This window comes from Pithys albifrons, chromosome 6, assembly GCF_047495875.1.
Source record: "Pithys albifrons albifrons isolate INPA30051 chromosome 6, PitAlb_v1, whole genome shotgun sequence".
NCBI lineage: Eukaryota > Metazoa > Chordata > Aves > Passeriformes > Thamnophilidae > Pithys > Pithys albifrons.
In genome coordinates this window covers 54,030,404-54,043,801 of record NC_092463.1, presented here as the reverse complement: position 1 = coordinate 54,043,801, position 13,398 = coordinate 54,030,404, and the positions used below count along the sequence as shown (strand labels likewise).

Here is a 13,398-nt window from a genome sequence, read left to right as displayed (position 1 = left end):
GTGTCTGGATCTGAAATGCACAGATTGTTGCCGCAATCGTGATGTGTGTTACTTGGACCTGGATATTCTGAAGATTAGAGATAGGAGAGAGGAGGCTCCTAAGCTTGATCCAGAATGTAAGTCTGCTCCAGCAGACAAATAGGAAATGCACTTGTCAAATGCAGTGTATGATATCACTGTGTTACCTGTAGGGATACTGGAGCCTATTCACGGCTGAAGTATATCCCATGAGACTGTCACTGCCATATAGATATGTTGTAACAAGCTTCATTCCAGCTGGGAAGAAGAAGGACGGAGTTGATGGCAGGATGACTTAATCTAGTTTGAGTCTCAGTGCATGAATTATGGACATCAGCAGTCTTTGCCAGCCTTACTGTACCACAGGACTTATGCTCTGACCTGAGCTACCATTTCATCCTCAGCAGTAAATCAGTCCAGTGAATGCCAGCCCCAGTATAGCTGGCACTGCGAGTCAAGGACCTTCCACAGCTTCAGTATAGATACTGCCTGAGGGAACAAGTAAACTGGAGTAGGGAGGACTCATGCTCTTCCTCTTGAATTGCTCAGCACCACTGGGGGCAGGTGCAGATGGGAGATGGTGAATCACCCCCTCCTTTAAGTACCCAGGTGGGAGACACATTCTATGGTTCATCTGACCCAGCTGGTCCTCACCTTCCTGCCAGAAAGGTCAGACCTTCAGGCCCTGAGCCATCAGCCTGAATTCCTTATTCACCCCAGAGAACATTAATTTCCTCAATTGTCCTTTGTTGCCAGTGCTTGTCACAGTGTAAGGGAAATGGGTGACTTTCACATGAGTCTGTCTTTGGCATTTGTACCCTGACCTCCGTGCAGGAGCATTATCTGAAGGTTCAAGACATGTGAGTGGTGTTGAACTAAGGGCTGTGTCTCCCAGAACAAAGAGTGGACAACCTTTTTCAGAGATATGTCTTTCTTGAGGAGAGAGGGCCATATGTTTCTGAAGACCTTGGCAAGAGAAAAGCAATTTCTAATCTGAAGACCATGCTGCTAATGTACTCTGTAAACTTTGAAAAATATCACATACTTTCTTGGTATTTTCTCCCCATCTGCATAATGGGGATATCAATACTTTCAACCTCATAAAAGTGCCACAGGTGGCTATACTAGAGACTGCTGTGAGCACAGAACTTAGGATCCTCTAAAAGTTAGTCCCTAAAGAATGATATGTGATTTTTTTGTTGTTGTTGTGGTTAATTTTATATATATTTCTCAGCAAACACTCATCTAAATGTTTGAATAATTTTGCATTACAGTTATTAATTACTTATTGTTTTAAACTTCAGAAAATCTTATGAGTTTGAGGATGCCTCAAGTCTGCAATCCCTGTACCCTCCCTCCCCGACTGAAAACGGGACTGAGAGCCAGCATAAATTTGGATCCAAGAGCACTTTAGAAGAAAATGCCTATGAAGACATTGTAGGTAAGAAGCTGCTGCAGTACATGGGCTCACAGCAGGATGTTGAGTGGTTGTGGGCAGGCCATGTGTTGTTGAACATGTACCCTGTGCAGGAGCACTCAGTGCTGTCAGTGAAGAGAGATTTAATGGAGGGTAAATGGGTTTGATCCTTCAGTGCAAATTTAACTCTCATTCCGCATGCAGGAACTCTTGATTCTTTTAGACTTCATTGGGTACCGTTGGAAATAGACTGGTCTGCTTTTTGCCAATGCTTTTCAAGAACCAAATAATTCTTTTTATCAAGGCCTTGGCTTGCAGCCTTGAGTGGTGTAAAAATGCAAAGAACTGCACTTGAGACAGTGTTTACAAAGCTATTCAATAGCAAGATTAACCTCAGAGGCCTTGTGTGGTCAGGCTGAACTTTTCAGGACTCCAGTGTGGACTGTCCCAAAGTAGTTGTTTGCAGCACTGTTCCTGGTATTCCCTAAGTCCCAGTTGCTGGTTAAAGAAGAATTAATTTCCTTCAGCTATACAAACGTCAGGAATGCACAACAAAAAACACTGTTTTGATTAAGCTTCATAAGAAAAACATGTTTCTTTTGGTCTTAGAAGGAAATGTATGGCCCATGCATACATTCTTTTAACATCAAAAAATAGTTGTTATAATTACCGAAAATTGGGCAGCCCTTCAGAGCACAGATTTTCCACACAAGTGATGAATATCTGCATTGTTTTTAACTCTTTCAGTGTTATATTATTACAGCAGATACAAAGGGGACTTCATTTTACTTTGAACAATGAATCTTTGTTTACTGAAAACTGGAGGGCTACCAAAATAGTCAGGGACCCTAGAGCACATGTCCTCTGAAGAGACACTGACAAGCTGGGCTTGTTCAGTCTGGTAACAAGTTGCTCTAGTAGTGCTTACAAATGTTTGAAGGGCAAACAAAGATAGTAGAACAAAACTTCTCTTGCTCTTATCAGTTGATACAGTCAAGAACAGTGGCCACAAATTGCAGCCTGAGGCTCTTTGTCATACCCAAATTTTGTCTCTGGCTTGTCATCCTCAGTGAAAACAGGAATTTACTCTTTCCATTGTCAACTGTAGTCTTCCTCTATGCCATCCAAAGTAGTCCTTTCAGAACAGAAGAAAATGCTCCTTTTCAGTGTCTGTTAGTAAAAATGGGAGGTTTCTGGATACGGAAAAGTTTTTCTCTGTGGAAAGCATCTTTATGTTATCATCAGCCTTTCTCATGACAGACCACCACTCAATTCACACTTGAAAATGTACTGTGTCTTAGCTACAGTGCTCATATTTTCTCAGGATTTGTCAGTGTGCTGCCAGATGTTGGGTGGTAATGCTTCTTTTCCTTGCTCTGGTTTGTTAAATCTCAAAATAAAATGTGCAGGACTGGTAAGAAGCTTTCTTCAAATGAGATGAAGTCTTGGGTTCAGTAAAACAAAATCATAATGGGCTCTTCCAGCTCATGGGAACTATAAAGGAGCTCCCTACAGACTATAATTTGGGCATTTTGGCAGGGCAGTGGGAAGAGAATGCAAAATTTCAGATCTGTGGACAAACACAGAACTTCATTGTTTTGTACTGCTTTTTAACAACCTCTTTTCAAGCACTTCATTCAATACGGGCAGTGCAGGGGGAATACCAAATCAGTATAATTCTTATAAACTGTCAAGCATGATTAAAGACAAGCCAAAGTGGTTTGATCTCCAGCTTTAAAGAAATGATTGTAGTTTTGTGTATTACATCTGCATAATTTATACCAGTAGTGCTAGATCCCAGTCTCTAAGTAGCACTTTTGTACTCATGCAAACCAGGTGTCTGTAAGAGTGAGTTTATTTTATAGATCTACATCTGCTTCAAAGCTGCAAAGGACTTGTCACTGTGCTTCAGGTTTTCCTTGCAAATAGTTGCTCTAGAGGTGGTGGTGGGTCTTTTTTCTATACCTTGTTGAATTCCCTGCCTCCCTAAACGCTTGTAGGTAATAAAACACGGTTGCCCTGGTAATAAACTTAGTAAAGTGGGTCATTTCCCCTTGGAATTAAAATTTTTAATGTTAGTAAATGCTAAGACACAAGAAAAGAAAGTTGTGAATCTTGAGTAATGTTCTAAACACTGTGAGACAGAATCGTAAAATTCAGGTTTGAAGGGACCCTGGAGTCAGCTGGTCCAATCTGTACTCAAAGCAGGGTTAGTTGTTTCAACATTAAGTCAGGTTGCTTTGGACTACATCTGGTTGAGTTTTCCAATTCCCATAGGAGGATGGCTTCACTGCCTCTCTGCAGCTTGCTACACTGCTTACCCTCCACTGTGAAGAATTTTTTCTTGATGTTACTGTGAATAAATATTTCTTTCTATCCAGTCTGCATTCTCCTTGTTGATATTTGTGACTATTGTCCTTTGTCCTTTCACCTCTGAGAAGTGTCTGATGCCATCTTTTCCATTTTCCATTCCAGGTAGTGGCAGACAGCAGCTGGGTTATCCCCAGACTTTTCTAGGCTTAACAGTCCCAGTTCTCTCATGTCATGCACTCCAGTCCTCAATCGTCTTAGTAGCCTTGCTCCAGCCTATCTCCAGTCTGTTGATGTCTTTCTGGTACTGTGAATACTCCAGGTGTGGCCTTGCAAGGGACAAATACAAGGCAATTACCACTTTCCATGACTTGCTGGTAGAGACCAAGGTGTGGTTGACCTTCCTTGTCCTGGCTTACACTGTTGTGAGGCTACTCTGATACCTGTGTGGGACTGGATTTGTCCTTCCTAAACTCCCTCAAGTTCACAAGCTATTCCTTCAGTTTGCTGAAGTCCCACAGCACAGAGGCCCAGCTCTCCTGTCTGTCACCATGTCCCCTTGTCTGGTGTCTCTCAGCAGGACATCCATCCCTGACTGGAAAACACAGCAGGGCTGTGGATAAGCTGTGAATTATCTGTTAGAGGATATCTTCTGAAAAGTATATATCAAGTTACTGTGTGTGGGGTACTGAGTGCTCTAACAGACTAGTGCAGCTTCTAAGCACATAATTGCTAGGACTGAAGTAACTGGTTTTTTGGTTACTACATGGCTTCCTCATGTGATGAATATGCACACTAAACTTTTGTCTTACTCCTAGTGCCCTTGCACTGTTTCCATCTTTAATGACCAGGGCAACAATTAACTGCTGTGGTCAGTTTATCTTGAGAGCTGACTTTTTTTTTTTTTTTTTTAAAGAAGCTTTAATGTATATTGAAACAAAAAATGATTGTGGTTTGAAATCCAGTGACATCATGAACCCAGATACTTTCTTTAATTTTGTAATATTATTGTAGACTTTAATAGATGAAATACCTGCGTGTTAAGTTCAAGACAGGTGTTGGATGGGAACATAATGATCCATTCTACATTAATCAAGCAGCAGTTGTATAAAGGGGTGCACATTCCTAATATAAATCAGAGCTGTATTCCATGTGCAAGGAACCATGCGGACTTCATTCATCTTCTGTACTAGCACTCACAGGAATGTGGCAGTCATAGTAAACTTAACATTGTTTTGCTTCTTGTGGTTTTGAATGAGCCTTTAATCAGACCAAAATTGATGTGGCTTTATGAATCCGGTTGGGGAAACCATGCTTGGCTTTGTGTGAATTCAAGAAACTGTCACAGTATTAAGAGATGTCTGAGATGGTTGCTTCTGCTGTGTTTGTGGACAACAGCATTTCCTATCATATGTACCACACGGTTTCAGTTTTCCAGTCTGTTCTCCTAAAATGCAGTTGAGATGTTTAATACTGTTATTTAAGGTCTTGTGTCTCTGGGGCATTTTTCACCTGACATCTAGAAGAAAGCATTTGTTATGGTTGTTACAAAATGAGTAAAGTGAAATCAAGGTTAAGGGCATAAGTTTAATTTTTGAAAATCTAGTAAAGCTAGGTAAATTACAGTTTGTGAGAGAAATTGACTCAATTTAGATATTAAATGTATTGAACAAAATCTTTGAAAAATCAAGCCTTCTTACTCTCCAGCTCCTCAGAGTGCTGGATGCAGTAGAACAGGTGGAGATTTCCTCCAAGAGGACACTACAGAGATGTGTAGGTGTAATGGCTTGACTCAGCTGTTCAGCTGGGCTCTGTGTGTTGTATCATAGATTGAGAATATTTAATTTAATGTCACACAGCTCCATTTGCCCTGCCCAGGCAAAAGCCATTTGCTTTTATAGCTGCCTGGCCCTCACTTAACACATTTTTTCCTCCCAGAAGAATCAAAGTGATTAAAATACTTTTCTTCCCTGAAGATTTGTGTCTAACAGGGTTTCTTGCCTCTCTGCTATTTTTGAAGTCATAAGTGGCCTATTCAGAACATAGCCCAGATCTGTGAGTGTCAGATTATTTGTCTTCTGATGAATGTAGTTCCTTAATGGTGCAGTAAGAACAGTTTGTGTAACAATGGGCTTAGTTAAGACACATATAATGCACAGAGGCCTTGCCCCAGTAAGATTTCCATTCTGTCTGCCTCATGTGCAAGACTGGTGCCTGCTCACTAAACTGCAACGGTCAAAAAAAGCTCTTAGAACTCTGTTAATTAACATGAAAGACGGCACTAATATATTAACCTCTTTTAGAGTCCCGGGAGCGTTTTTGAGTGCTCTTTAGGTGGTGTGCCAAAAGCATGATAGGTGTTGGTGCCAAAACTTGCTGGAGCTTCTTGCTGGAAGGTCCGAGTGATGTGTAGACTGCTAGACATGTGACTCTCCTTTAACCTTGCAGTTGATACAGCCAGCAGCATGGGGCTCCTTTGGTCATTAAAATGCAGGTGTGTTTTCAGCTGACACTGTGGGATATACTGTGGTGGATGAAGTCCATCAAATACCTACTGTCTGAGGAAATGCTCTTTCCAAGGAGACTTGAGCAGCTGGAATGTGAACTTGGGCAGATGCATTCGCTGTTACAGAGGCACAGACAACCCAGACTAGAGGATAGTCAAAAGCATATGGTTCAGGCAACTGACACAAATTCCTGGGAAAAAATTGTTCTTCTGGGCAATGCCATGGTTATTATGCAAAGATAAAAATTGAAATGTTTTTATTTTAAAGCTGGGATTCAACAGTTAAGTTCTAAAAGAACTCAGCCCTTTGGATTTGGTGTTTTTATATTGTCTGTGGTGATAGAGACCAGCTTGAAAGCTTGCCTTGGAACTCGGTTCCATCTTCTCCTCATTTCTCCCTATCTCCACATCTCCACACATCTGTGTGGTCCATTGACAAGGATAGAGTCAGTCACACATTCTTGATGGGGACACAGACTTCTTACCAACTCAGATATAAATGTATGGGGGCAGAGTTTGGGTTCAGGCCTATCTTGGGTTGTATTAATGTCTGTTGAGAAGTAATTGATTAAGCCAGTCAGAACACTCTTCAGGATTCTGTGAAGCTTTCACTCAGCTGAATCAGATTATGTCAGGCTGACTTTAAATAAAAGTTAAATTGTGTGGGAAATCTGTGTGGAGGGGGGAGAGTGAGAAAAGGAGGCAAACAGAAGAACTAAGGCAGTTGAAGAAGCATCTGCTGACAGCTACCATATCTGCTTTGGCAGCTAGAGCTGAAGCAATCTAGAAAGTAAAGCAATGTCTCAGAAACACTGCTATGGAATCTCTAAAAGCAGGATGAATTTTAGAATGGGATCTTGCTGATGGGTTCCTTTTGGGAGTGTCCTGCAATTTGCTGTCCTGGGGGTAGCTGGCTCTCTTGGGGAGGGGTTCTTATGCACCTTTCTGCTCTCTGGACCAGTTTAGTGTCATAGTTAGGAGATTTTGAGCCCTTTCAATAGCTGGATGCTTCTCTAGAAAGATTTTTTTGCACCTTAAGAGAAGGTAGACTGAAAATAGCAACTTAATCACTGTGCTTCTGTAGGGGGTATATAATATAACTGAATTTTGTTGCAATTGACACCAAAGGTGACTGAAAAGTGCAACTGTAGTTATACACAATTGTTTAACTGTTTTCATCTGTCAGTTTGAGTATCACTTCAGTTTGGGAGAATCATCTCCTTGTTTACTTCTACTTACTAAAACAGGACAACTAGTTCTGGGTTTGCATGGGCCTTCTTCACAATCAGAGAGTTAAGAGAAAAATAAATAATTATGAAACCTCAAACCTGTTGGGTTGGTAGTAGGTCTAGAAATGTTTGGGAGTTCTTTGTTTGTTTGTTTGGTTTGGTTTAGTTTTGAGTAAAATCATATCTTCATAATAAAATCATATATGTCTTCTGTATAGGTTTCAGGTACTCAGAAAGCAAAATGTCCTTCTTTTGGTGTAGCCATTTTTTGTTGAAATTACTGCGTGTCAGATTTTTGTTGTACCTGGGCAAATACAGTCCCTTCCAGAGAGCTGAGAACAGAGGAGTCTGGGTCTCTAAGTGATTTCCAGTATGTCAGAACTAACAAGAGATGGAGCAATATGTCTCAAATCAGCATTATTAAGTGGAGTGTTAGGCAGCCTAACCCAGGGGAGTACCTGAGCAGTTAAAATAGGCAGATGTGGACCTACAAGCAAGATCCTGAGTGTGGAGGGAATGGCCTAAAACGTTAGGACTGTGGAATCCAGAACAGCATGTCACTTGCTTTATCTCTGGTGGTAAGGCACTTTGTCTCTCCTAAATCACTTAGTTTTTTTGAATTCTTGTGTAAATTCGATGTAGTGAACGTCATGTAACAAAGTGGGATGATTTAGCTGTTTTACTGAATCCTTCACGCTGTGTGACAAGAGCTGCAGAAATGGTGACTGAGGTCCAGGTGGAAGATGCTCCAGCTTGACATTTATTTCAAATTAAAACATTTGCAAAGTTTTTCCAGAAAATGTGGGAAAAGGTTAGAAAGACAATGAGCTGTTCTTTCAAATAAAATCCCATCTTCACATGCCACATTATTGCCTGTCATACTTTTGTAGCACATTATAGTCTGTCATATTGTCATCTCACATCAAAATGGTTATACAATTAGAGGAGAAACTGAAATTGAGCTGCTGTGAAGCTGAAGCAACCTTGGGAGAGATTACAACTCTGCCAGCAGTGCTGTGCTAGTTGCTTCTCTTAAAACATTTTGGGGTTTCAGTCAGACCCTTTCTCAGGTCTCTGCACAGCTGTTAGTGAAAGACAGAGCTAGGATTGATACAAAATGATGGTACAGGCAGTGATCAGGGAATTGTATGTTCCTGTCTTCTTCTGCACCCACAGTCTGCTTGTCACAGTGTAAAAAGCACATAATATTTTTGAAAACGTAATAGTGGCAAATTTAATAATAGACTCTGTAGAGTAATGGCAGCCAGAGCACATTAAATCAAACAGCATCCATATGGGCCTGTCAAAGAAAAGCCAAATACTTTAGCTGATCCTGTTGACAATCAGCCTGCTGCTTTGTTGTTACATTGGAATATATGGATTCCAGTTATTTTTAATAATCATCTCATGCTCTATTTAGATCTCAGTTTTCTCTGTGGAGTCTGTCTCATCATTATACCATCCACTACAGCCTCTTGTGAGAGCCTCTGTCAGCTGTATTGCCTGGTTTTCTAGTTGACAGTATCTGTTGGCTTTATTGCCTGCTTTTCTAGTGAATGCTGCAAGCTAGTAAAACACAGGAAAATAGCCATGAGACTGCTCTCCCAAATCCTACTTTAAATTCAGAGGCTGTTGAAGTCAGCAGGGTTAAATCTCTGAAGTGCAGACAGTTTAGGCATGCTGATGCTGTGCTGTGCTAACAGTTGCTCATCAGATGTTTTTGTGCACATGACTTTGGAATGAGTGGTAAATGGGTAATTTATGGGGGTGAAATTTCTTGTTCATTTATGAGCCATGCTAATTCTGTTCCCCCATGCTTCATTATGATTACAGTCCTAAGGTCTTGCAGTTCCTGCAGAGACAGCAGGAAGCTGAAAGGATCTGCAGTGTTTTTTCTGCTTACTGCAAGACAAAGCAGAACTGGAGAAGTTCAGAAAGCACAGGCTGTTGACTACAAAATCCATGCACCAGGGCTCAAAAAGTAACCTTGTCACTTCCCATGTTTCAGACACTCTACTACTTGTCCTGGTACTGAGCTGATACACTGGGCAATAGAACTATAAGCAGGTTATGGTCTGTAACTTAGTACTATTCAGCAATAGCTTTTCAAAGGAGCTATAATGTGTTTAACTGTAATTTGATATTGAAATAGCTCCTCTTCTGCAGATTCCTGGGGTAAATTCCCCAGCTGAGATGCACAGTTGCAACTTCTCTGATGTTGAAAGAGCTCATCTATGTACTAAAGAGCTAAGCTCAGATACTTTATGAGAGTATGGAGATTTTGTGGGTTTCATCCATTTGATCTGAACATGCTCATAAACATCCCAGTGGCTCAGTTTTCTTCCAGCACTGGTGGTGCGAATCCGTGTTTGTGTAATTTAATGACTAAAACAAATGAGCAATGCACACACACTGCAATGGGCACAAATGGATTCTCACCACTGGGCAATTCCTTGGACTTAGTGCCCAGATATGCCAGAGAGCTGTACGTCTGCATGGTGCTTTGCTGTTCCCTTACACAGTGCTTGCCCTCAGAGGTTTGCTCCCATTCCTCCTTCTTCAATGACAACAAAAAAAAGAATTCTCCAATCACCCTTCTCTGCTTGCTTCTTTCTTGCCCAGTGGTATTTAATTTTAATCTTCTGCAAGAGTTTGAGTGCACCAAATGTGCATGATCTGGATGAGTTGGGCTTTATGCACAGCTGAACAGAGGTCATGGGCAGAGGGCAGAAAAAGTAGTTCAAGGATTTGTAGGTGCCATCCGAGGGATTGTGTGTAGTAGGTGCCATCCGAGGGATTGTGTGTGTAAAGGAGTTGATGTGACATCTCGTGTCAGTTGTTACAGAAACAATGTAAAAGGTTACCACAACCACCAGAGTTTCTTACAGGCTGATCACTTGGCTGTTTCTACTTGTCTATTATTCCGTCCTGATTCTGCTTATCTTGGCCTCTCTTCCTGCCCATTTATTGCCACTATTTCCAGCCCCTTGCCTTTGGAGCAGTATGTGCTGCTTTCCCCCAGTTCTCTCTTTGGATGTCAGCTGAAGCCTTCATCTCCCTGTTTATTATAATGTAAAATACATTAATTGTCCTATATTTTCTGCACGTGCTCCATTATGCAGGAAATACACATTTTGTCATTTGTGAGGTGATAACTCTGTCTAACTTGGCCATGTAAATCAGGAGTCTGGGCTTTCTATGTGTCCAGAAGAAAAGGTTGGTAGGCTCTTAGCTTGGGCACTCAGCATCGCCCTTTGGATTCAGTATCTCCTTTGTGAGAGATGGCTCCCAGTTTAGGCACCCAAGTTAAAACAAGCTGATGAGCCTTTTCCCTTGCTGATACCTGTTTGCTGCTTCTCACTTCCTGGCAGTGCAAAAGGCTCGAGTTATAATCAGCACTTGGCGAATCACTTAATTCCTCTGATAATTGTTTCTCCCATCTAGAAAGAAATGATGCATTTCCCTGCTTTCTGCCATTTATAGAGAACTGTCTGCCTGCTGCTTTATTTTTTTCCCCTCAGCTTTATATTTCACTCCTTTCTAAGCATGAGACAGGCTTGCTGAGTCTGCCTCTGCTTCCCATTTGCCACGTGTGAGAGGCTGAGTAGAGGAACATTGTGTGCTGCCTCAGGACTCAGTGGGGCTGACAGTGAGGAACTGCAACCCCTGGAGGAAATTCATTGATGCTTAAGCTCAAGGCACTGCATTCCTCAGGACTTTTAAAAATATCAGTGGTTATTTTACCCTTTTTTATTTTTCCTTTCTTTTTTCTTTTCTTTTCATGATGGACCACTCATTAAATTGTCTATGAGATCTTCTGAAGATAAATGTTGTGTAGATAAATGCCTCATGTTAACTCAGCAGTTTGGTGCGCAGAATTCAAGAGAATGGGAAACTTGAAAAAAATGCTTATAAAGGGAACTGATCTGGGAGTAGGGTTGGTGATTAGAGACAGTATTTTCCAGACTTACTGTTAGTTACCATATGCATTCTGGGGGTCTGATTCAGCCTCCTTTGAAGTCAGTGATAATCTGCTGTTGTCATGTGTGGCTGTTGGATCAGCCTCATTAAGAATAGCCTGGTCTCTATACTGCATAATGTTTCTCCTTTTGGCTTCTAATAGAGACATCCATATGGCAGGAACAAAGATGTTTCCTTGCTCTTTCGTTGTAAATATGTTTTCCTTTTTTAGCAAATCCAAATGAAAGCCAAAGCACTGCAGCTTGCAAACATTCCCTGACTGCGTTTTGGGACTACAGAAGTGGTATTGTTGAGGAGAAATGCAGAGATCAAAGCAGAAGACATATACAAATAAACTCTCTTCTAGTTCACTGCTTGAACCAAATACTTAATTCAAATGTCAAGTCAGCAAACCCAGGTTGTTTCTGATTGATTGGGCTCTTTCATTATTGAAGATTTAGTGTGGAAGGAGTTTATTCTTAAAAAAAAAGTGAAAAAACCCCACAAACACCCTGAAATAATTTTGCTTTTAAGCAAATAAGAAAAATAATAGAAACAAGACTTCTTGAGCAGCAAACCAGTTGCTGAAGAAGCTCTCACAGCTCCAGGGGAAAGAGTTAAAATCCCTGTGGTGTCTTCTCTGACCTTCACATTACACTGAAGAGGAATTTGGCCCAAGATCTCTTTTAGTAGAGAATCTGACTCAGAAAAGCAGCCTCTGCTCATAGTTCCTTGCTCCTCCCTCTTCTCTCGTCCAGGACTTCTCTAGGCCCATTGCTATACTTCATATTTCATATCAGCATTAGTTATGTTGCACTTCACTGGGTTCAAGCAATTCTGTTTTACATTGTGTCTTGAAAGGGAATCCCTCTAAAATTTATAAATGCTTTACATTGTAAAAAAGTTTTCACTGATGGACTTCTTTCTTCTCAGAAGTTTGGATACTCTGCAGACTAGTACAATAACATTTGTTTTCACAAGGAAGTGCATGTTTGAGCACTGTCTCATGTAGGTGGATATTTTGAAATCTGTTAATCCATTCCAAAATGCTTGCTTGACCTATACTTGACTTGGGCTTACAAGAAATTTTATTATGCTATACAGCCCAATTAGCTGTGAGTAGCAAATTTGACTATTTATCATTGTTATGATTATCAACTCTAGAGCTCTAGAGTTTATAAATAACAGAATCAGTGTGCATTATCTATTTTATTTCCCACAGAAGGAATCAATCAATTCCACAGCCCTCCCAGGACATTTGTAGCTTTACTTTTTTTTAAGGAATATTTGTTTAAGATTTATCCTGTTCATTGTGTTCATCAAAAGGTCTTCCTTTGTGTACCCCATGCACCTGAAAGTGTTCTTTCCATGTGGCATGTGAATTGGCTATGATGATAGTGCAGCCTCTGGAATCAGATTCCCTCTCGATAAAATAATAAGCTGCGATTGCCACTTCAAACATTCTTCAAGAGCAGTAGTGATTCAGGCCTCTAATGAAAACAAAGCTAAAACATTCACTGTTGTGCTTATATTTGACTAGAAATCTTATTAGGATGCACTTTTGAAGCAAAACTGTATTTTTACTTGTATTGTGAATATGTGAACTTGTTCAGCAAAAGTTCTTGCAGTGATAATTGATGAATCAAGCAGTCTCATGCTTCCAGGATCAACAATAAGGTAGAACGCACAAACTACTTTTATTTTCTTTTGTTCAGTAAGGAAATGTAATATTCTGTCTAGAACAGAATAGCTGGCAGTCACATAGACTGAATGTTGATCCCCAGCCTTCCTCTCACTGAAAACACCTATGACTCACCTGTCATCCCTTTAAATGCTGTGAATATTTTTTGTAACAGTGGGAATAATAAACTATGCTGCAGCTTTCTGTCCTCAATTCTTAATTGACCCAGTATGTAGTAAAATCTGAATTTCTTATATTATGTAGCTTGTATTTCAAT

At 40.6% G+C, this 13,398-nt stretch overlaps 1 protein-coding gene across 8 annotated transcripts in view; it reads left to right on the top strand.

Annotated features, from left to right (window-relative positions):
- Positions 1–13,398, top strand: part of DENND2B (DENN domain containing 2B) — a 167,372-nt gene that overhangs the window by 102,882 nt on the left and 51,092 nt on the right. For all 8 annotated transcript variants that reach the window (XM_071558926.1, XM_071558928.1, XM_071558927.1 and 5 more), the window contains one exon: positions 1,323–1,459. In XM_071558926.1, the coding sequence (XP_071415027.1) occupies positions 1,323–1,459 (137 nt within the window). The remainder of the gene's footprint in view (positions 1–1,322; positions 1,460–13,398) is intronic.